Here is a 24,736-nt window from a genome sequence, read left to right on the forward strand (position 1 = left end):
AGAGGAAGCCTGGCAACACTCTGCACTTTGCAGGAAACAACTCTAAGAGTAGAGGTCTCATGACCTAGCTACACTCAACACTGGAGGTAATCAGTGAGGCTCAACAGCCTACACAACAGAACTACCTGCGTGGAGTCTCTGGAGAGTGAAGGCTTCAGCAAGAAGACTCTCTAAACGAGAGGGAGCCTAGCGACACTCAATCCTAGTAACATTTCATCTCATTATGCAGATCGGGAAGGAAGGGGAGGCTCACGGGAGCTGGTCTGTTATGACCAGGAAGAAACCGCTCATCTAATCTGCCCTGAGCAGTTTCCTCCCGTGCGCGCTTCTACTGCAAATAACAGACATCAACTCAACAGCAGGCAGGCTGTACAGACTCAGCAAGATCATCTTCGTCCATATCAACCACTTCCTGCTCACCCTGGCTTAAAGCCAAAAGAGCATTCGCTGCTGGATCAGAAGATGTGAGAGACAACACATCATCCGCCAGCAGCTCACGCTCGTCTGTGCCTGGCGAGCGTGAGAGATTAACACCTCTCTCAAACTCATCAGCCAGCTCGTGATCCCCACGATCTCAATCGCCGGGCAGCCTCGGCTGCTGCGGGACCAGAGCCGCGTGGGGCAGATGAATGTCCCAATTCCCTCGAGAAAAGGGACAAACGAGAGCAGAGTTTCCTAAGAGAGAAACTCTCACAATGAACGCCCTCTGTACCCTCAAGCACAGAGCGCGTGTGCTCTTCACCCAAACACATCACACAGAGGTTGTGTGCGTCATCAGGTGTCAAGATTTCTCCGACAAGGATCCACACACTTCCTAAACAGTTTTTCTCTAGGCATCGTTGTACTCACTCGCTTAGAACAAAGACTCTCTGAAGACAAAAAGATGGTTGATGTATTCATAGGCGCCCATTTTATACTGTTAGGCGCCTTATTAATGATGTCATAGGCTGGTGCCGGCCAATGTCAAGTTCTTTGTCGTTGTTCTATAGCTTGCTTCAGAACCGGTCAAGCTGGAGGCAGTTCCCAAAGTGTCCTGTCAGGACGCAGCGTAGAGTTCCCTCCGGAAGGGAACAAAATGTAATATATCTGTATCAGCATTGGATATTGGCCAAAATTATTTAAAAAATATTGGCATATTGAAAAAAACTTTCGTAGAATAAAGCTTACTTTCTCTGGGGAATGCAATTTTTGGTGAGAAAGCAAAGATTCTCTGGGGAATGGAAAATCTCTGCCCAAACAAAAAAGCTATTTTAATTTTTGTATTTTTTCTGGGGAACATTTTTTTATGAGGTAAAATGCAAAGTTTCTCTAGGGAATGCAAAAGGTTTTGTCAGAGAAGGCAAAAAATTTGCAAAAAAATTTAACATTTGTTAAGTGAACGCAAAAGTCATTTAATTTTTTCAGCATTCCCTCCATTCCATTGGGCTTTAAAAAAAGTAAAAAAAAAAGTAAAATGTATTAAAGGAACTGCATGTAAGAAATTTATTTCAGTTAATCATAAAATGGCCCTGACATGTCACTAGACATTAAGAAATCATGTACATTTCAAATACTTATATCACTGACAACAGTGGTCCAGCCAGGATATTGGCATTTAAAAGTGACAGTTGCAGCCCACGACTGATGTTATTGTTGTCATTTTGTGTTTTGGTCTGAGGCTCCACCCTCCAGCTATCTACTAATCATGAAGTCAGTAGAGTTTCGTCATCCGAGTGGCCAGCTCTGCTCTAGTTACAGCTGCAGCTAAGAACGATACATAATTACTTCGCAAAACATTTCTCGTGAAGCATAAACATAATTAACAGAAGAAAAAAAATTACTGTGTAGGACTCGTCACTTGCCATTAGAAGCTCCTTGTAGCAGCCTACGTTCCTGCTGGATCCTGCAGCTTAGCTGGCAACCTCGAGTCAGGGGGGAGGGGGAGGGGATACATCGTTCTACAGTATTTTGAAAGTGATTGCAGTACCAGTTTTGGCCACAATCCTACATACGGTTCCTTTAAAGGGTAATGAAACCCCCCTGTTTCAGCACTGGCTACGCTCACCACACTTTTGAAAAACGCTGCAAAAGTGGGCGTGGTGCGCTCACAGCGCTGCGTGGAGGAGAGGGGAGAGAGACAATACAGACAACTTTGGGTTCGGACAGTTTCATTTCACTCCCCACGAGTTTAAAACACAAATAAATGCACATCCATTTGCACTATGCATCGAAAACATATATATGAACATGCTGATGAACCTCTAATAACTGTTAAGGTTTATTTTGCTGCGTTTATATAAGCCTTTTGATGGGTTGCGTCAAGGAAAAACCGCTTACACTTACTTTGTGAATGAATCGCGTGTGCCGAACTCTTACGCTCTCTTTCATCCATGAACGTTCCTCTCGTTAATGTACGCAATCTCATAGTCTGAAGCGCCTGCCACAGCAAATCAGCACACGCTGTAGTGAATAATTAAGCGAATTGACTTCTCATAGGATAAGAACACGCAGCGTCATGAATATTTATGAGACACCGACGCGTCATCGATGTACTATAGTCCATCGCCGCGTCACAAACGGTGACGTCAGCACAATGTAGATTTTAAACCCGGAAGATAAAAAATAGCGCCAAAAAACTCAAAATTAACCAGTTATCTCTAACAATTAATATTAACAGATAGCAGCGTTGCTTCATATGATGTGCAACACAAACACTTCTGCTAAAATCTCAGAAAAAGTTGTCTGGGGTTTCGTAACCCTTTAAATATAAAGTAATAAAGAATGTAGTACAGCTCGGTTTAAAACATGTACCATATTTGAATCTTACATTGCGTTACCCTCCAAAATCTGTGCAGAATATATTTGTAGTCCTAAAAAATTATAGTTTAATGCGTTTGTGTTCCGAGAAATTGTGTTTGCTTGCTGAACTATTGGAATTTTGAAGTTTCCCACCTTATATTACTTCCATCACCAGTTTTGCATTTCTTTTTTCTGGGGAACACAATTTTTTGTGGGAGAAGAAGTTTCTCTGGATCAGAGAACACAAAACTTTATCAAAATAAAGCTTACTTCTCTAGGGAATGCAATTTTTGGTGAGTGAAGGCAAAGATTATCTGGGAAATGGCAAACCTCTACCAAAAAAAGGGGGAGGACACAAAATTTATCTAGGGAACGCAAAAGTATTTTGTCAGAGATCACAAAACTTTTGCAAAAAAATGTAAAGTTTCTCGGGTGAATTTTTTTTCACCCATCTCAATTCCATGGGGAACAAATAAAATAAAATAAAAAATTGTATTAAATAAAATGTTTTTAAAAAGCATGTAGTACAGCTCCGTTTAAAACATTTACCATATTTAAATCTTGCATATTTTCCTCCAAAATCTGTGCAGAAAATATATGTAGGCCTACAATGATTAGACTGGAAATGGAAAAATTTAATGGGAGGAAAAATTATATTTCAATGCATTTGTGTTTTTTTTCTCCCACCTTTATATTATTTCCATCACCAGTTTTGCATTTCTTTTTCTGGGGAAAACACATTTTTTTGCGAGAGGAGAAGTTTCTCTGAATCAGAGAATGCAAAACTTTACCAAACTTCACCAAAATAAAGCTTAAATCTCTGAGGAATGCAATTTTTGGTGAGTGAAGGCAAAGATTCTCTGGGGAATGGAAAACCTCTGGCAAAAAAAAAAAAGCAATTTTTTTTTTTTCTGGGGAACTTTTTATGGGGTAAAATGCAGTTTCTCTAGAAAACGCAAAAGCTCTTTTCTTAGAAGGCAAAACCTTTGCAAAAAAAAAGTTTCTCGAGGGAATGCAAAAGTATTGTGAGTGAATGAAAAGGCATTGAAATATAATTTTTCCTCATTTTATCCCATTTCCAAAGGGCTTTATTTTCGAAAAAATATTTTTCATAGGAATTCCCAGTATATTGACACCATATCAGTTATCTGCTGACATTACAGACTTATATGGTTATATTTATCATATCAAAAAAATCTGAACATCCCTAGATTTTCATTTTGCATCGTTCTGAACAGAAACTGCATTTGTACATTCTTGATAGAACTATAAAGAACAGTACATAAATGTAATTGCTATGTGTTCTTTGTTTTTAACATATTTACTCTGACAAAATGTCAAGAAAATAAATGGATGATGTTATATAACCCATCTTAGCATGCACAGCCTTCATGATAAGGAATCTGGCATTAGTCAGATTGGTCAACCTTGGACAAGTGAACTTATAAGAGTGCATGGCCAATTAAACAGAAGTCAAGCAACAGGAAATTATGTCATTCCTAAAGTTTACTGAGAAAATTCTGTTGGCCTAATGGCAAATTATGGGAACAGAATAACACGGGTACCAGCATTTAAAAATACTTCTTTCTAACTGGGGCCTATGAGTCATATCGGTGTACTGTAACATAGTAAATACACCTACATGTACATCAGTTCCACTGCCGTGTGATGTGCTGTGTGGAACATCAACCCTGACCAGAACCAACAAGCAAACCAAATCCATCCATGCGGCTCAAGTATGCGTTTGAAGTTCTATTGCTTGTGTGCCATCTAACTCTCTACCCACAGGTCACATGAGTGATATTTTTAAAAAAGGATAGAGGGTCTGTGGAAAAGAGAAACTTTGGCGAACTACGCTTAAGTCCTAGGGAACTCATTACTGCTTAATACATTATCAGTGCCAATGGCGGTGGTACAGCCTGTTACAAATACATCCACACAGCACTCTGTCTTTATGGACCTCAGTACATGCACACACACAGGGCACAGTGTCAGCCCCAAAAGTGCTATTTAAGCCACTGATAAGTTCCTTTTGCCTCTGAGAACAGGGGCTTGCTGACACAGCACAGTAGAGGTTGCCATTAAAATTAATGTCCTGGGATTAGAAAGACACTTAGGTTGGAATTAATAACAGAAAACTTACGAGAGGGTTAAACGTGTGAATAAAAAGTGCTATGATGCTAATGAGAGCGTGACAATGTGAGGAAACTTTGTGTGTAGTTGAAGGTCTCATGTCTATCACTCTCAGACTGACTGACAGGCCAGGTGATGGGAAATGCTCATACTCACAGCTGGCATTGGTCCCCTTTGACCCCTTTAGTCGTACAGTAGCATTTCCCTGAGCTGGAGTGGCACACGTTGGCGTGGTTGTTACATCTGCAGGCTGGAGAGAAGAATAAAAAGGGAAGAGGAAGATTTTTAAAGGAACAGTTAAGCCAAAAATGAAACCTCTGTAATGTAATTACTTACTCATTGGAAAATTGGAGACTTTTCCCCTCATGTAATTACAATGAAAGCTTCAATGAAAGCTTTTACACTTAAAAAAAGACCCAAAAGCACTGTAAAAGTAAAAGCAGTCCATCAAATTCTTAACAAAATAGTGTGTGAGGAACAGACCATTCATTATTCACTGATTATCCTCTCTTTCATTATGCTGTTATCAAAGACTTTATATACTAAGACTGTTCAATTGTATTATTTTGAGAAGTAGAAACTGCATGGCACAATAGACCATTTGTGAGCAGACGTCATATTTACGTCACTTGCAGCTGCGCACGCATTGTGATGGCAGAAAAACAGTGGTAACAAGTGGAGGGAAATAGGCAAAATCAACAAAATAAGAGAAAAATCTTTGGATTTTAGAATCGCAATGCAAAAAGTTTTTTATGGAATACAGTCGTCATAGTTGCCCTATGAAGCTAAACGCAGATGTTTATGGTTGCAAGACACAGACTGGACTGGTGAAACCTGAATTAAGTCAATTTAACCATAATATATGCTTTGTTCTGCTAAGAGGAAGAGGAATCTATTTTAAAATTATTCCACTTTAGTTCTTATTCTAAACACCTCGGCTTTAAATATTAGCTTTCCTAATTTTTGGGTTCCACCAGCTGTGTAATGTCCTAAACTTTATTTGTATGATGGGTAAACATCATATACACCAAGCAAGGTACCTTAAATTTAAACCCAGCTGCAATGTATTTGTTCCTGATCTACATTTATTATTGTCTTTATTTATTTAAAAAGTCATCTCTAAAGACATCTCAACAAAAAAAAAAAGAAAGAAAAAGAAACCTGAATTTCACATGAACAATAGGTAAATATATGCAGCTCATACAGGAAATAATGCATTAGACCTACAGTTATAGCATGAAATCATATTTAGACCTATAATATATTTTACATTCACAAACACACACTACCAGTCAAAAGTTTTTGAACAGTACAAATGTTTAATGTTTTTTTTAAAGAAGTATCTTCTGCTCACCAAGCCTGCATTTATTTGATCTGAAGTACAGCAAAAATAGTAACATTTTCAAATATTTTTACTATTTAAAATAACTGTTTTCTATTTGAATATATTTTAAAATGTAATTTATTTCTGTGATTTCAAAGCTAAACTTTTAGCATCGCTACTCCAGTCACATTATCCTTCAGAAATCATTCTAATATTCTGATTTGCTGCTCAAAAACATTTATAATTATTATTATTATGTTGAAAACAGCCGAGTAGAATTTTTTCAGGATTCTTTGATGAATGGGAAATTCAGGAGAACAGCATTTATCTGAAATAGAAGCTTTTGTAACATTATAAATGTCTTTATCATCACTTTTGGTGAATTTAAAGCATCCTTGCTAAATAAAAGTATTAATTTCTATAATAAAAATATTATACAGACTCCAAGTTTTTAAATGGTACTGTGTATAATGTTACAAAAGCTTTTGATTTTAGATAAATGCTGATCTTTCTATTTAACAAAGAATCCTGATTTACTTAACTGTTTTAAATATTGATAATAATAATAATAATAAATGTTTCTTAAACAGCAAATCAGCATATTAGAATGATTTCAGTGACACTGAAGACTGAAGTATTAATACTGAACATTTTTTTAAAGTTTTGATCACAGGAATAAATTACATTTTAAAAAATATTCAAATAGAATATATTCTGCTTTCGCTTGATGAAAGCAGGCTTGGTGAGTAGAAGAGACTTCTTTAAAAAAACTAAATTTATATATTAAAATTCAGACATTATAACTCACAATTTCATTTTTATGAAAGATTTTTCTTTTCAGAGGTATAAACTCAGAATTGTGAGATATAAACTGGAAATTTACTCCTTAATTCTCTGTCTTCCACAGACTTCTACTACAGAATTTTATTTATTTTTTTTGCCACCAGGTTAGTTCCACCCACTGAAAACGTTGTCGCTGTTTGCAAACATCCAAATGGTCTATACGATGGCTCTAGTAGAAGGTAGTCTAGTTGCCAATTGGTAAATTTATTGCATTACTGCAGCTGCTGTTATGAGCTCCAGAGAAATTTATTTTCCTTAAAACTAATGCTTAGGACTGCACAATCGTATTGGCTGCAATTAAAATATAGATCTTTTTAACACTATTTAAGTGTAGGAAAAACGTTTATTGGACAGCTAATATCCGATTTTACTGCCAATTTGAAATATATTATAGAAATGCTAGTTTGGCAAGCAGTTTTAATGATTTCTGTACATCCAAATAACTCACTTGAGGCATTTTAAATACGGCCACCAAAGAAACTTACTTGAAAAGGACTATGCTGTTATCCCCTAAAACCAGATTTTATTGAGTTTTTTGAGAAAGAAAAAAAAAACTGATTCGGAATGGTTATTTGAACTGTATCAAATGACATACAAATGATAGAGAGACTCTGACGAAAACGAATGATTCATTCATAAAATGGGACATCACTACTTCTCTCATAAATGCACAATTTTCGGATAAATTGTCCCCTTAAGTGGAATTACAATGGTCTATAAATAAACAGGGCTCAGTTTGCATTTAAACAGACGATTAATGTGACAATTTTAACAAACCTGAGCCTACATCTCTGGGGCTAGTGTTCCATTTTCTCATTACAGATGCAATTCTCATTAAAGGTTATCAGACAGTAATATCGGAATGAAACCACACACACAAACAAACAAGAGTTTAACACAGTGCAGCAGAGACTATTATTCAACAGAGAGAGAGTTCATTAAGCAGATTAGCATCACAGAGGTGAGGCTCCTCAACAAGCAAGACTATTCCATTCTCCACAACCCAAAGAGATCCAAATAGCAAATGGTCAAAAACATGGTGTGTAGTATAGTGGCTAAAGCCATTTTGGATGTGTGCAAAGTGTTTGCAAAATCACTACTAATTATTAAATTAATTGTAAGTTCTGGAAAGGTAATTGATTGGTTGATAATTTCGACTCACAAGAGAGAGGCCTACTCAACCTCTATTTGCTGTAGGTATGACTGCCAGGGTTCTTACAACTTTCAACTTTTCATGTAATTCATGATACCTGGATAAGTATATATTTATAAAACAACATCTTGAACACATGCTTAATATTTGGTAGCAAAATTTCTTAATTCCTTTTTTCTGGAATTTTGGACCAGTCTTCTTTTGCCAACTGCTCTAGTTTTTTTTTTTCAGATTTGAAGGATCTTCTGCCAAAAGTGTTCTATGGGATTTAGTTCTGGACTCACTGTTGACCACTTCAGAATTCTCCAAAACTTGGTCTTAAACCATTTTGGCTGCTTTTTGAAGTATGCTTTAGGTCATTGTCCTACTGGGCCCTACATTGTTCTCCAGACTTCTTTGGTAGTCTTCGGATTTCATAAGACATCCAGTGCCTGAAGCCCCAAAAACATCAGTGTACCTCTACCATGTTTGACTGTAGAGACCTTGTTCTGTTCTCTGAAGGTCTCATTTCGTTTTCTGAAAACAGTAGAATGATGAAGCTCTATTTTAGTCTCATTTGCCTACAGGACCTTCTCCCAAAAGGATTTTGGCTTCCTCTGGTCAGTTTCAGCAAACTCCAATGTGTTTTTTTATGCGTCCGTGCTAACAGTGGGGTCCTCTTGGGTCTCCATAGCGTCACTTTTCATTCAAACAGCAATGGATAGTGCGAGCTAACACTGTTGTACTCTGTGCCTGCAAGTCAGCTTGAATTTGTCTGGAAGTTGATAAAGGTTCTTTAAGATCTCTGAAAATAGATTTATATCCTAAAGGATTAGTTCACTTCCAGAATAAATATTTACTCACTCCCATGTCATCCAAGATGTTCATGTCTTTCTTTCTTCAGTCGAAAAGAAATGAAGGTTTTTGAGTTAAACATTCCAGGATTTTTCTCCATCTGTGTTCATTTTGACAGCAAATTTTGATTTAGACTTAGTTGTACTCTTTTAACTAAAATGCAATTTAGTTTTAGTCACATTTTAGTCATATTTTAGTTTTGGTCTAGTCTTAGTCGACTAAATATATACAGTATATATACAGTAAATTTACATGGATAAAATATAATGGGTTTAGTTAGAGTGAAATGCATTTATTAATTAAGCATTTCTCTAAAATTTTCAATCTCATTATATATTAAGGTTTTATCACGATAGCCACAGATTTACAAGTTGTGACACGCAACATGCCTTTATATTAAAATTAAATGTAACCACTTCTCATAAATAAATAAGAACATGGTCTTCTTTTCAATGAAATACCAATCATTATATAGGCTAATCATGCATTCACCACATTCTTCATTCTTTCAAGCAGACATATTTATTTAAATAAATACATTTAGATTAATCTTATTATGGCTACTTAAGTGATTCAGTCAAGAGCAGTGAGTAATTTTCTGTCTTTATTTTGTCAATACAGAATACACGGATACAATGTACTGATACACGTCCGATATTCTCCCAGCTGTTTACGTTCACATAAGACCAAGTGTATTCACGTGAATACTCATCAAAACTGACAATTCAACATAATTTTGTGTGTGACATAATTTTCCGTTCATGAGTACACAGTCAAAGAACTAACCACACATGGTCTTTCTAACATGATTACGTAATGCATGAAGTCATGGATGCACATTTCAGAGCTAGTCCACAGTGAAGTATATACAGTGTCTTGCAGAATTATTCATACCCCTTCATTTTTTTTTCACATTTTGTTATGTTGCTGCCTTATATTAAACTACTTTAAATTACTTTTTTCCCACATCACTCTACACTCCCTACTCCATAATGGCAGAGCAAAAAATAGGTTTTTAACATTTGTGCAAATTTATTACAAATAAAAAACTGAACAGATCCCGTTGCATAAGTATTCATACCCTTTTCTGGGAAACTCAAAATTTAGCTCAGGAGCATTCATATTGCTTCTAGATGTTACTACACTTCGTGTGGGGTTAAACTGTGACAAATTCATTTGAATGAGTATGATTTAGAAAGGCACACACCTCTCAGAAAAGGTCTAACAGCTGAAAATGCATATCAGAGCAAAAACCAAGTCCTGAGGTCAAGATAACTGCCTGTAGAGCTCAGTGACAGACTTGTGTTAAGGCAATGATCTAGGAAAGAGTTCAGAAAAAAATCTGCTGCATTGAAGGTTCACAGAAGCATTATCCATAATGGAAGACGATTGGAACAATTAGGACTCTAGAAAATGTCTGCCAGCCCCCATCCAAGCTGACAGAGCTTGAGAGGTGAAAAGGTGAGGCAAAGAATGGCAGGTAATTGCCAAATGCAGATGTGCAAAGCTTGTCACATCATACCCAAAAAGACTTGAGGCTAAAAAAAGGTGCTTCAACTATGTACTGAGTTAAGGGTTTGAATACTTATGCAATGTACTTATTTCAGTGTTTTATTTTTAATACATTTGTAAAATTAGCAAATCTGGTTTTTGCTTTGTCATTATTATGGTGTATGGAGTGTAAATTGATGTGGGGAAAAACTAATTTAAAGCATAATGCTGCAACAAAACAAAATGTGAAAAAAAAATGAAGGGGTATGAATACTTTTGCAAGGCACTGTACATTTTTTTTTTTTTTTTTTTTAAATAAAATAACCGATCGTTTCGCTAGATAAGACCCTTATTCCTCGACTGGGATCATGTGGAGCTCTTTAAAGCTGCACTGAAACTGCTATTCGGACCTTCAACAGATTAGCTCCCTTGAAGTCTACTATACTGAGAAAAATCCTGGAATGTTTTCGTCAAAAACCTTAATTTCTCTTCGACTGAAGAAAAAAAAAAAAGAATATCTTGGATGACATGGCGGTGAGTAAATTATCAATAATTTTATTTTTCTGGAAGTGAACTAATTCTAAAGTTTTTCAATGTTTTTCCACAATTTTTGGTTCTCAAATCCTTAGGCAATTCATCACTCTTCTTTCTTTCTCCTGTGAATTGCCACAGGTGAGACTGTTTGCAAATTAAAGTACCATCATATGCTTGAAATAAGAGACAAACAAAAGAAATAAACATGAGAATACCAAAGCATTTGTAACTGCAACAATTTTCTGGGCAAAGTACTGCATCTGTCAGCAATACAATAGACACAATATATACAAGATTCAAAATAAGGGATTTTCTCACCTAATTTATTGTGGACAAGGTGAAAATCTTAAGTTTGATTGCTTACAAAACTAATAGCACACCTGTCTGCGACAGCCGTGGTTGACTAAAGTGTGTGCTAAATGCCTGCATAATAAATTTCTAAAGGGGTTTTACAACTAAGGATGCAGGTGTTTGTCAGAACATTCATCACCTTCACAGAACAAAGATGCGGAGGTATGATGAGGTGACACTGTTTATGTTGATCTAGTCACATGTCTTCACACTGTACACATTAATGAGCTGGTTTTATGATTGTGTAATTTGTAGAGTGTGGCTGTATTTGTAACACTACACGCTGAGCCTTCTTTGCTACAACTGATGTCAGCAAATTGCACTTGCCTTAAACTCCCCCTCCGCCCAGAGTGTCATATTATACAATGCCATTAGACTATAAAATGAACTGGCTGCCTTTACAGAGCGACCCTGCATAAAAATGTTTTTCATTGACTTGTTTAAATAGCATGGGATGGCTCCACCAGTCAGAGATTTTATTTGGATCCAGATACAGCCGTAAAAAGGGCTGTCACATTTCTAAATAAAATAAATAAAGAGCAACAAAGAGCGAGAGAAAGAGATAGAAGAAAAGAACACAGACTTTTTATCAAGAGACTTTACAGCTTGTTGGCTTTTTATCTGCAGGTCTGTTCTTTACACAACTCTCTGTTCAAATTCCCATAGCATGCACTGCAATCGCTCTTTCATTTCAGCCAACTAGAGACAATTGACAAAGGAAAACATTTATTTTTTACCACTCAAAAGATTGTATTAGTGTTGTCTGCTAAGCGAATCACTGTTATGACTGCTCATACTTTGTGTTAAAGGGGTTTAAAGCATTCAGACTTACTTTGCCTGGCAATCAGTAACAACATTTAACATAACCAATGAAGTTTTTATAATAATAAATTTAACTTTACAATTACACCATTACATTTCTACTCAAATTCATTTTTACGTTACGTGACATATTATTTACAAGCTGTTATACTGCCGTCTTTCTGCGGTTCAAACACTTATTTGTCAGTGTTTAGTCATGTCTGTTCTGTTTTCCCAGTGTTTTTCCCCTATGTTTCCTTGATAATGGTTTAGTCCTTGTCTCCCCCTAGTGTTTAGTTCCTTTTGGTTTGATCATGCCCATATTTGTATTTCCCCCTCGTCATCCTGTTATCTCGTTTGTAACCACGCCCTGTCTTTTGTGTATTTAAGTCTGTGTCTGCTCACTACCCCTTGTCCGTCGATAATGTTACTTCAGTCTGGTTTTTGTTATATGTTTCCCTTTGTTTTCAATAAATACCCGTTTTACTTTTACTCCGGTTCCTGACTCTCCATCTCCACTCCTCATCCTGCTATATCTGTGACATTATTGAGTGATTACATGAGACTGAATATGGATTTCAGTAAGTTGTACTCTTTCTTGTGACATACCTTCAGATGTTCATTCAAGTTTATTTCATTCTGTAACAGGTTAAAGCAGAGGAGACGATCAGTTCACTGCCGTTCTCTTGAAATGAGGCTCTACAGCGATATGTCACTCCACATTAAACAGCATCAAAACGGTATTTATACTTTGAATATTGTAATAAAATATTAACAAACAAAGTTAAGCTTATTGTGATTTATTGGATCCAAGGCGTGCTACAATGTTCCATTCATTAAATGCAAAAAAATAGTTAAATGAAAATATTCTTTTTGAATATACACTTCCAATCAAAAGTTTTTTAACAGTAAGATTTATGTTTTAAGAAGCCTCTTTTGCTCACCAAGCCTGCATTTATTTGATTCACAGTAAAATTTTGAAATATTTTGACTATTTAAAATAACTTTTTTATTTACATTTTAAAATTTAATTTATTCCTGTGATTTCAAAGCTGAATTTTTAGCATCATTACTCCAGTCACATGATCCTTCAGAAATCAAGCTAATATTCCGATTTGCTTTTTGAATGGTATAGTGCTGATCTTTGGATCTTTTCATTCATCAAAGAACCCTAAAGATAATACAAAAACAGCAAATCAGCATATTAAAATGATACTGAAGACTGGAGTAATGATGCTGAAAATTTAGCTTTGATCACAGGAATAAATTACATTTTATAATATATTAAAATAGAAAATAGTTATTTTAAAAAGTAAAATATTTCACAATATTACTGCTTTAGCTGTATTTTGGATCAAATTAATGCAGGCTTTGTGAACAGAAGAGACTTCTTTAAAAAACATTAAAAATCCTTTAAGAAAAAATTTTTGACTGGTAATATATTTCAATTTTATAAATTCCTATGATGGCAAAGCTGAATTTTCTAGCACCATTATTTCAATATTCAGTCTCACATGATCCATAAATCATATGCTGTTTTTTTGTTTGTTTATATATATATATATATATATATATATATATATATATATATATATATGTGTATGTATGTGGTAATAATAAAAAAAGTGCTTTTTTTTTTTTTTTAAATATAATGTTTTTTTCAGGACTGTTACAAATCAATTACAATTATTATATTACATTACATTACATTCTATACCCCATGATTTATTCACCGTCAAGCCATCCTAAGTGTATATGACTTTCTTCTTTCAGACGAATATTAGTCATAATAAAGGATTAGTTCACTTCCAGAACAAAAAATTTACGGATAATGTACTCACCCCCGTTATCATCCAAGATGTTCATGTCTTTATTTCTTCAGTCGTAAAGAAATTATGTTTTTTGAGGAAAACATTTCAGGTTTTCTCTCCATGTAACGGATATGCATGGTGCCCCCAAGTTTGAACTTCCAAAATGCAGTTTAAACGCAGTTTCAAAGGGCTCTAAACGATCCCAGCCGAGGAAGAAGGGTCATATCTAGCGAAACGATTGGTTATTTTCGAAACAAAATTTACAATTTATATACTTCTTAATCTCAAATGCTCGTCTTGTCTCATTTCTGCAATGCACATGCATAGTTTGTTTAATCCGGGTCAATACAGTTAGGTTATGTCAAAAAACTCCCATCTCGCTTTCTTCCCCAACTTCAAAATCATCCTACATCGCTGCAGAAGTACCGACCCAGTGTTAACAAAGTGAACAGACAAGGAAGATCAAACACTCTTTACAAAAAAAGGTAAAACAGCATTGTAGGATGATTTTGAAGTTGAAGACAAAAATGAGATGGAAGTTTTTACATACCCTAACTGTATTGACCTGGATCACACAGACTACGCATGTGCATCGCAGAGACGAGACAAGCATTTAAAGTTCAAAAAATATATAAAGTGTCAATTTGTTTCGAAATTAACAGATCGTTTCACTAGATAAGACCCTTCTTCCTCGACTGGGATCATTTAGAGCCCTCTGAAGCTTGCGTTTTGGAAGTTCAAACTTGGGGGCACCATACATATCCATTATATGGAGAGAAATCCTTAAATGTTTTGCTCAAAAAACATACGTTCTTATCGCCTGAAAAAGAAAGACATGAACATCTTGGATGATAAAGGGGGGTGAATACATTATCTGTAAATTTTGGTTCTGGAAGTAAACTAATCCTTTAAGAAATGTCTGACTCGTCCAAACTTTATGATGGCATTGAATGTCTGTTGAGATTTTAAAGTCTAATTAAAGTGCTTTTATCCATCATAAAAAGAACTCCACATGGCTTCAGAGAGGTTAATTAAAAGGCCTTCTGAAGTAAATCAATGTGTTCGTGTAAGAAAAATATCCACATTTACAACATCTCTATTTTCCGCTAACTGTCATACACGCATTCATTTGAGAGTGGTGTTCCATTATAAAGCTGGGAAGTGCCAGGACATTTTGTAATATAACTCTGATTGTATTTATCTGAAGTAGAAGTCATATACACCTAGGATGGCTTGAGGGTGAGTGAATCAAGGGGTAATATTTATTTTTGGGCAAACTATCCTTTTAACAAAATACACAGTGCATTAAACAGCGCAGCAACATAAAAGGCTTCAAATCATGTCAGTATAACGACAAGGGGTCGCATACACATGATTTTCCCAATGAGCTTAAACGTGTACATGCATGTTCATACACATTATGCATATGTGTGCATTTGTGCATCTATATGCGTGTCAATTTGACAGGACTGTGGGGACGGGCTGCCGCAGAGTGTCGGTGGCTCCACTGTGCGTGCTGCGAAAAGATTTATAGCTAAATTATGATGTGTAAAATGTACTCACATTATAACAGAGGAACAGCGCTGCCTGAAGCTGCTGTTTCAGCACTTACTCTGAAAGCGATAGACTACAAACACACACTCACTCACACACGTAGGCACATGCGCACACTTACACGCCCTCTCTCTCTCATAAATATTTCTGCCAAAAGCCATTTAGGCCCTGGAAATGACAAAACACACACCCGCAAAACCCGCTTACAATGAAAGTAGTCACCTAACCATGTCTAACAAAACTTTTTCATAACGCACACAAACATTAGCATATATCTGACATGCTTCATTTAGATCTACAATAAAACTTAATGAAAGAAAGGAAATAAATATGAAAATAAAGGGAGACAGAAGAGATAAACTCATATTTGTATGCAAACAGACCGTGGAACATAAGTGACAAAACCAGAGTGAAGGCTTTCATAAATCCTCACAAACAGATGCGCGCACACACATGCACGCAGATGACATTAAAGCTGATGGAAGTTAAACCAGTCTTGAAAGGAACACGGCTCAGATGCAATTCATTCGGAGTTTACGATTGGCTGAAAGTCAAATCTGATCATGCAAAGAGGGTTTTGGGGTTTGACTCCTTAATTGACATGGTGCTTTGTTTAAAAAGGGAAAACTGTTCAGCGTGCCAAACATCTTTATATCATCTATCCACATGCAAAATCATCCGAGAAGCATATATCCTCAAATCTCATTATTGTGCAAGCACCACATGTGTACTTATGTATTCATGTTGGTTTCATTTGTTTCAAGGAATATCAGTATTGTATAGCTCTCACCTCATGCACTATCCTCACCCAGAACATCATTTTTAACCAAAGAAGATGAATAGTTATCACTATAAAAGTGCAGGAGATATATCTGCTTCATAAAACAAAAAAAAGGAAGTAGTGCCAATTATCCACCAATTTAGATGAACCGAACCTTAAATAATGTTACTCATTCCTGGCTTGTTTAAGGGCTTAGCAGTGTTTCATTACCACCCTCTTATCTATATTTATATGGATACAATAATATAGTCTACACATTGCATGCCTATAATTTCTAGGAACTGTAATTTAACTCTAAATGTAATATTCCCATGTCTGACGCAAACATGACAGTAGGAGATGAGTCACTTTTCTATAAAGTGCACATACAGTATAGTCGTAATGGCAGAAGCCGCAGCCATTCTGAGTAAATTGGTTCTAGGTAAGTGTTTCTCCACTCACTTCTATGGGGCAGAAGGTTTTAATTAATGGATAGGAAGGTGAGGCTGGTGCTGTGGCCTTCATGACCTCCGTTGTCAGCTCACAGTGATGTGCTACTACTCTGAGCCAAATACAGCAGATGCTGCCAGCCGACTCCATGGAGACATCGCAAAGACTGAGAGAGATACTGTACAGGGACATCAGGAGGTAAAGGACACATGCAATCCTAGTGCGCTATACTGACAGTGAAACACTGTTCAAACATACACACATACATCATATGTATGTAGCAGCGGTCTTAAACTAAAAATAAAATGTTTTGAGATCACAAAATATCTAGTAAAAGATATATTATATTAATATTATTAATATTATATAAAAAATATGTAATATCCATTTTGTGATAAAACTATTTTTTTTACTTTTAATGTAATTTTATTATTTTAATATTGTAATAATGTTATGTAATTTATTACAAAAATGTTGTAAGTTATATATACACTAGTCTTTTATATATTTATTTATTATATTATTAATATAATAATTTATAATATTCTATTATTTATAATTAATTATTATGGACAATGACAAAAACACAGTCTTTTTACTAGTATCTTTTTTCTAGTATTCTATTCTAATATATCTATTTTGTGATAAAACAATTTTGTAATTGTAATGTAATTTTTATGACTTCAATATTTAACATTTTTTGTTATGCATTTAATTATAAAAATGTTTTGTAATTATTTTGTAATTAGATTAATAATTTTGTAATTTTAATGTAATTTTACTATTTCTATATTTTAATCATTTTATGTATTTTATTATGAACATATTATCATTTATATATAAACTGTTATTTTTACTAGTATCTATTTTTCTATTATTAATATTATAATTAGTAATATATTTATAATTCATTATTATTGATAATAATGAAAACAGATTAATATTTATTAGTAACAATAATATGTTTATTAATATTATAACATGAATAGACAAATACATAAATTATAAAAAGAAATATAATAAAATATAATAATAATAATAATAATAATAATGTTTTTATACAAACATTATGTAATATCTATTTTGTGATGAAACAATTTTGCAATTTTAATGTAATTTTATTTCTATATTTCAATCTTTTTATTCATTTTACTATAAAAATGTTTGTGTACACACACACACACACACTAGTCTTTTGAATATTAATAAAATCTATTATTAATATGATAATGACCATTATCATCTTTAAAATGAATTATTAATTACAATTAATTGATTATATTTATTAATACCAATAATGTAGTTTTATTATTATTACTGTATCATGCATAAATACATAAATTATAAAAATAAATATATAATAATAATAATAATAATAATAATAATCATCTCTTTTCTTCTATATCAATTTTGTGATAACAAAACAATTTTGCGATTTTATTTAAAAACAATTTATTTCTATATTTTAATAATTTTATGTATTTTACTATATTATAATTTATATATACCCTAGTTTTCTATTATTAATATAATCATTATTAATATATTATTCATAATTAATTATTATTGATAATATTTATTATTAATTAATTATTTTTTGTGAATTAATATAATAATTAATTAACAAACACATTAGAATATTTATTAATAACAATAATATAACATGCATAGATACATACATTAAATAAAAAGAATAAATACATACAAATTAATAATAATAATGATAATAATAATATTATTTGATATAAATGTGATATAAACAAAAGTAATATCTATTTTGTGATGAAATAATTTTGTAATTTTGTAATGTAATTTTATTATTTCAATATTTTAATCATTTTATGTATTTTGTTATAAAATGTTTAATTTATATATTTACATAAATTTATGTGTTCTACTAGTATCTATTTTTTATTATTAATATAATAATAATAATAATAATAATATTAATAATATTCTTTGATATAAACAGTGTAATATCTATTTTGTGATTTACAAAATAATTTTACAATTTTAAAGTAATTGTATTATTTCACTATTTTAATCATTTTATTTATGTAAAAATTATCATTTATATATACTATTTTTTTACTAATATATATATATTTGTATTATTAATATAATAATACTAATAATTTATAATAATAATAATAATAATAATATTAAAACACTTAGTATTAATGAATAACAATAATATCACTTATTATTATTATTATCAAAAAAATATTAAATGATTAAAACATGATTTTAAATTAAATTGTATTTAATTTTATATAACCAATAACGAAACAACCATATACAGGGTCCATCCCACACGATGCACATGTTCCCATGAAGCATTTTTACAGGTATTTATAAGAAATGTCAAGCATGACCTTCGGTGAATACACCCCAATCACCCCAAACCCAACAGAAGCTTGTACGACACAAACTGGATGTGGCAAAACATGATTAGATGCCACAATTGTTTTGTTGGGGATGAGAACCGTGGAGGGGACAGGCGCTGCTGAAACCTCGCTGTGTGCGAAAGCAAACTGCCATCTCAAACAGATCCTTAAAGAGATTAAGAGGGGGGAAATGTTCAGAGCGAGAGGCAAAGCGGAGCTCTCCTCCATCTGTGCCTGATGTTAGACTTTCTCCTCCTGTCTGCTTTATACGACTGCCACCATGTGCTCACACTCACCAAGAGTGATGTTAACAGCACTGTGACACATGGGAGCACTTGATACTACGGGTTAATGATTCACAAAAATGATGCTTGACAGATTAGGACAGAAATATACATACTATACCTACACAAATATCCAATATGAATATGAACTTGTGTGGCATCAAACAGCCACAAATGGCTTGATGCATCAGTGCAGTACAAATGCTGTAAGTAAAGTGAATCATCTTCAGTGAGCGGGGCTTCTTAGAAATGAATGGCTAACTAGTACTAGCATGTTTCTAATGAGAAATCATGCAGACATAAACAGGAAGGGGCAATGAAAGGAGAAAGAGACAATGAGAGTGAGCGCTTCACTAAATCCCATCAGTAATGTTTAAATGTTCTTACAGAAAGGCTCAAATCAGGACTATCGAGGAATAAGCTGCTTATTTACCTGTAGAACTGCAATTAGCAGGACTATTTGAACATGCACCTCCCAAATGTTCATTATAATCTCATTATATACTGTCATACTAGTTCCACCAGCTTCACAATCATTAGGGAACCTTCATCAGACACTATAATTAGTGGGAGTGCTCTCAATTATCTTGTTACCGAGGCAACAAAGTTTACAAAGCTAAAAGAGATTTAAATGGATTTTAAAGCTATTATTACAGGTTCATGTTTATATAATCTATGAGGAATTGATTTAACATTGTCTGTGATTAAAAGGCTTGAAATTCGCCTGATGGACTTCAAGTGAGAGTTCACTCAAAATGAAAATTCTGTTATCATTTACTCCCCTTAACGTCTTTCCAAACCTGTATGAACACAAATTAATATATTTTTTGTTATTTTTTAGCGATTATTGACTTTGATTGTATGGATGTTTCCTAAAATAAAATAAAAAAATAGTAAATGATGACAGAATTTTCTTTTTTGGGTGAACTATCCCTTCAGTTATAAAAAAAAATGATTGAGTTTGCATGGAGATTTAAATGAATACCCTATTCCAAAACTTTCACATTTTCATGCTTGGGGTCCAGCTTTGGCTGTCATGTTGGGTGAGTGAACAGGTGTGTTTTATACCTCGAGCAGAGAATGACTTATGCAGGTCAAATAAAGAGAGGGAAAATAAGGGTGTTGTGTGCATGTGTTTGTCCAGTCAGAGGCCAGGAATAGCACCGCTGTAGGGCCAATATGACTCTGTCAGGTGTACATACACACACACACACACAAAACAGTAAATGTCTACAAACAAGTACATGGATAAACACTACTGAATACGGTAACCAAATATGACTATTCACACAAAGCTACTTCCATTTAAAACTATAAAAAGGAATAGAAAATGCAGGGTTTTGAGCTGGATGGAGGAACCCTGTGAGATCTGTAAGAGCAGAACACAGTTACCATGTTAAATAGAGACAACAAGATATCTTGCATCATACAGTCACCTAATGCAGTTACATCTTTCACATATCTATCTATCATCTATCTATCTATCTATCTATCTATCTATCTATCTATCTATCTATCTATCTATCTATAAATGAATACAGTCAGTCATAGACGAGCAATCTAAAAGGGGATGTGTACGGTAATGCAACACTAACTGCCACAACAGGAAGAACAGATGATCTACGCACCAAACCAAAATAAGAACGGCGAGTTCAGCTGGCACACAAGAGCCCGAAGAACAGCCTGCTTGCTTAATCAGAAGTTTGGGAAAGTTTCGGGTTCAAGAGATAAGTCGTAAATAAATCAGAACCAGTTTTTAGTTTTATTTTGGCTGATATCTATTCCAGAATCACACAAACTGCACTGCAATCATTTTCCAAAATGTAATTTGTCTGGAATTTTTATTTTATTTTATTAAGCCTGTAGAAAGAAAATACTGTACCAGACAGATTAAGCTCACTGTTTGTGATGCTCAAAATATATATATATATATATAGAGAGAGAGAGAGAGAGAGAGAGAGAGAGAGAGAGAGAGAGAGAGAGAGAGAGAGAATGTATCTCTGAGAGGAACTGTCTTTAGAAATTCTTCAATGGCATTTTGTTTTCCTCTTATCTCCATATAATGCTTATTAAAGTAGTCTTTTAAAGCGTAGCTGCTTTATTTACAGCGGTAACCAATTAGACGCCATATCGCTGCTGTCAGAAAATAAAATTGCATTTTCATTCAGACCGTCTGCTGTTTTTGTTTTGTGCAGCTGACTTATGTAGCATGATTTCACAAATCTTTTTTTTTTTTTTTTAAGATTTATTTTTGGCATTTTTGCCTTTATTGTAATAGGACAGATTAGAAGTGACAGGAAGCGAAGTAGGGGAAAGATAGGGGGCGGGATCGGGAAAGGTCCTTGAGTAAGGACTCGAACATGGGACGCCCGGAGCACAGCGGCGAGATTTCACAAATCTAAAACCGGACCATTCTGTTTTTGCTTTAAATCTTGAAATTATTCAATCTAATTCACAATAAAAAACAACTGCTCATGCTACATGTATGTAGCAATACAATCTGTTTAAAATAAATAAAAAAATACATTACCTGTTGTACAAAACTCATATCGAACCGTGACCCCAAAACTTCTGTGTACCGTTACACCCCTAATAAGTATACGTGACCCCGGACCACAAAACCAGTCTTAAGTAGCATGGGTATATTTGTAGCAATAGCTAACAACACATTGTATGATTTAAAATGATCGATTTTTTTTTATGCCAAAAATCATTAGGATATCAGGTAAAGATTGTGTTCCATGAAGATATTTTGTAAATGTCCTACCGTAAACATATCAAAACCTTTTGATTAGTAATATGCATTGCTTAGAACTTCTTTTGGACAACTTCAATGCCGATTTTCTCAATATTTAGAGTTTTTTGCACCCTCAGATTCCAGATTTTCAAATAGTTATATCTCGGCCAAATATTGTCCTATCCCAACAAACCATACATCAACTGGAACTCATCTATTCAGCTTTCATGTGTATTAAAATTGTGTTTTGTGGTCCAGGGTCACATATATAAACTATTTAATTGTGCTATATCGTTACCATTGTATAAAATTACTCATGTCATGATATAAACTTCTAACAAGCCCATACACACTCAAGTATGTAAATGCACAAAAGACAGACCACATCAGGTCACAGCTCTCATTTGGAAAAGCCTGAATCCCAAACCACATCATTTAAACACAAATAAACACACATACATACACAAAATCCCAGGACTGTCTGCCCTCTGTTGTCCTCTAACTAAGCGGACCATTTCAAAAGGACACATGTCCTCCATCTTCCACAGACTGTTTTCACGTCTCTCGTCAAGGGCAGCCGGCCACGTGTCATATTTTACCCTGATCTTACTTTGATGGCCTGTCTCTTTTCTCCTTCAGACAACACACGCACACACTCGGTGAGAGATATCCATCCAGCCTTCTCTGTTCTCCACACAGTGGGCTGCTCTCCATCTCCCCTCGTCTAATCTAACACAGATCAGTGGCTTAAACGTATTAGTGTACGAGGTGAGGTTAAGCTCCTCCATTCACTAACTCTGAAAAATGACACTGCTGGATTAGCGACGGCCACAATCAGAGCATTAAACACACGTGCACATTTACACCAAGACGCAGTCAATAAAGCACTCTTAATCATGGAGGTATTCAACAGGGAGGGAGAGTGCGTATCCTTGAGAGATGTGGAGGGCTGCACATCTATCAAATCTCAGCTGTGAGTGCTGGACCGCTCCTATAGGCGAGGAGGTGGGGCGGCAGTCAACTCCAGGAAATAAGAAAATGATTAAGAGTGATTTAATGTCACAGAACGTGGAGAAAACGCACACCTGTCCGACAGAGAATGATGTTATTACACCACCTTCCTTGCGCCTCTTCGCTTCTATGCTGCCTTTCTCTCGCTCTCGCTGCACTTTCATCACTAAGAGCGATGAAGCTTGTATATAAACTCAGTGAATGGAAACCGGGGGGAAAGCAACAGTGGAGAACTAACACGAGGAGCCCACATCAAATCAATACAATTTGCGTCAGGTTGAATACCGCACTCGTAATGAAATATGGCCACACTAACCATTACAACAAAATTAGATGGGGGACACTGGGATATCCTCTGGTACATCTGGATGCATGCAGACTGTTTATGAATTAACTACTGCATCGATTTCAGTTTGAAATAATGGGTGGCCACATGTGCATCTTAAAGGGGTAGCTTAACAAATAATCAAAGTTCTCACATCCTCTACTCACGCCTCATACCTTTCCAAACCAATGTTTTTTTTTTTCTTCCATGGAAATGGAGTTATTTATGTTATTTTATGTTTTAAAACAAAACATACAGTGGCAATTTGCTGGTCATTGAGTTTGTCTATGTACACATACATTCCTATTATGTATTATTCATATTCAAATTCAAGTATAATGTTTCCCTCTAATCATCTGGTAGAGACACATTTGCTGTCCTTTGTAGAGATATCACAAAATTAAATGCAAAACCATACAATGTAAACAAGCTCTATTGCATTCTTTGTGTGTGTTACTTTATTTGATTTAATTTTGGAATGATCAAACAAAAATGTCTCACATTAGTTTGACTAAAAAAAAAGAAAGAAATAATAAAATTATTATATATTACATTACATTACAGATATACATATTATATCTATCTATCTATCTATCTATCTATCTACAGTATCTATCTATCTATATATATATATATATATATATATATATATATATATATATATATATATATATATATATATATATATATATATATATATATATATATGAAGACTCATTCTCGCCCCCTACAGCGCAATTCGGCTAGGTATACATCTGCGCTAAAATATCAAGGTGAAAGTCATCATAGCTTGCGTAGTATAGACCCAGAATCCATGGTTTCCTTCATACGGTCATGTTTTCCCACTTCATGCTACAGTAAAACAACCCCATAATTGGATCAGCCCACCTCCATGTTTGACCATGGAGATAGTGTTCTTCTGCTCATTAGTTTTCCCTTTTTTGCACCAGACATACTGCTGATATATACGTCCAAAAAGTTCTAGTTTGGTCACATCACTCCATAAAACATTCTTCCAGAACTCCACAGGTCTATCCAAATACATTTTAGCATATTCAAGCTGACCTTTTTGTTCTTCTTGATCAAGAATGGTATTCGCCAAGATGCCCCAACATAAAAGCCATGCTTGTCTTATGTTCATCTTCTACTCTGGAATGAAATATTTTTCCTCCTTT

At 34.5% G+C, this 24,736-nt stretch overlaps 1 protein-coding gene across 1 annotated transcript in view; it reads right to left on the minus strand.

Moving 5' to 3' along the window:
* The window catches only part of atrnl1a (attractin-like 1a), a 326,819-nt gene that overhangs the window by 162,426 nt on the left and 139,657 nt on the right, over positions 1 to 24,736 (minus strand). The window contains exon 21 of the mRNA XM_073834640.1: positions 5,068 to 5,161. Coding sequence (XP_073690741.1) covers positions 5,068 to 5,161 — 94 coding nt within the window. The remainder of the gene's footprint in view (positions 1 to 5,067; positions 5,162 to 24,736) is intronic.

Source organism: Garra rufa, chromosome 2 (genome assembly GCF_049309525.1).
Source record: "Garra rufa chromosome 2, GarRuf1.0, whole genome shotgun sequence".
NCBI lineage: Eukaryota > Metazoa > Chordata > Actinopteri > Cypriniformes > Cyprinidae > Garra > Garra rufa.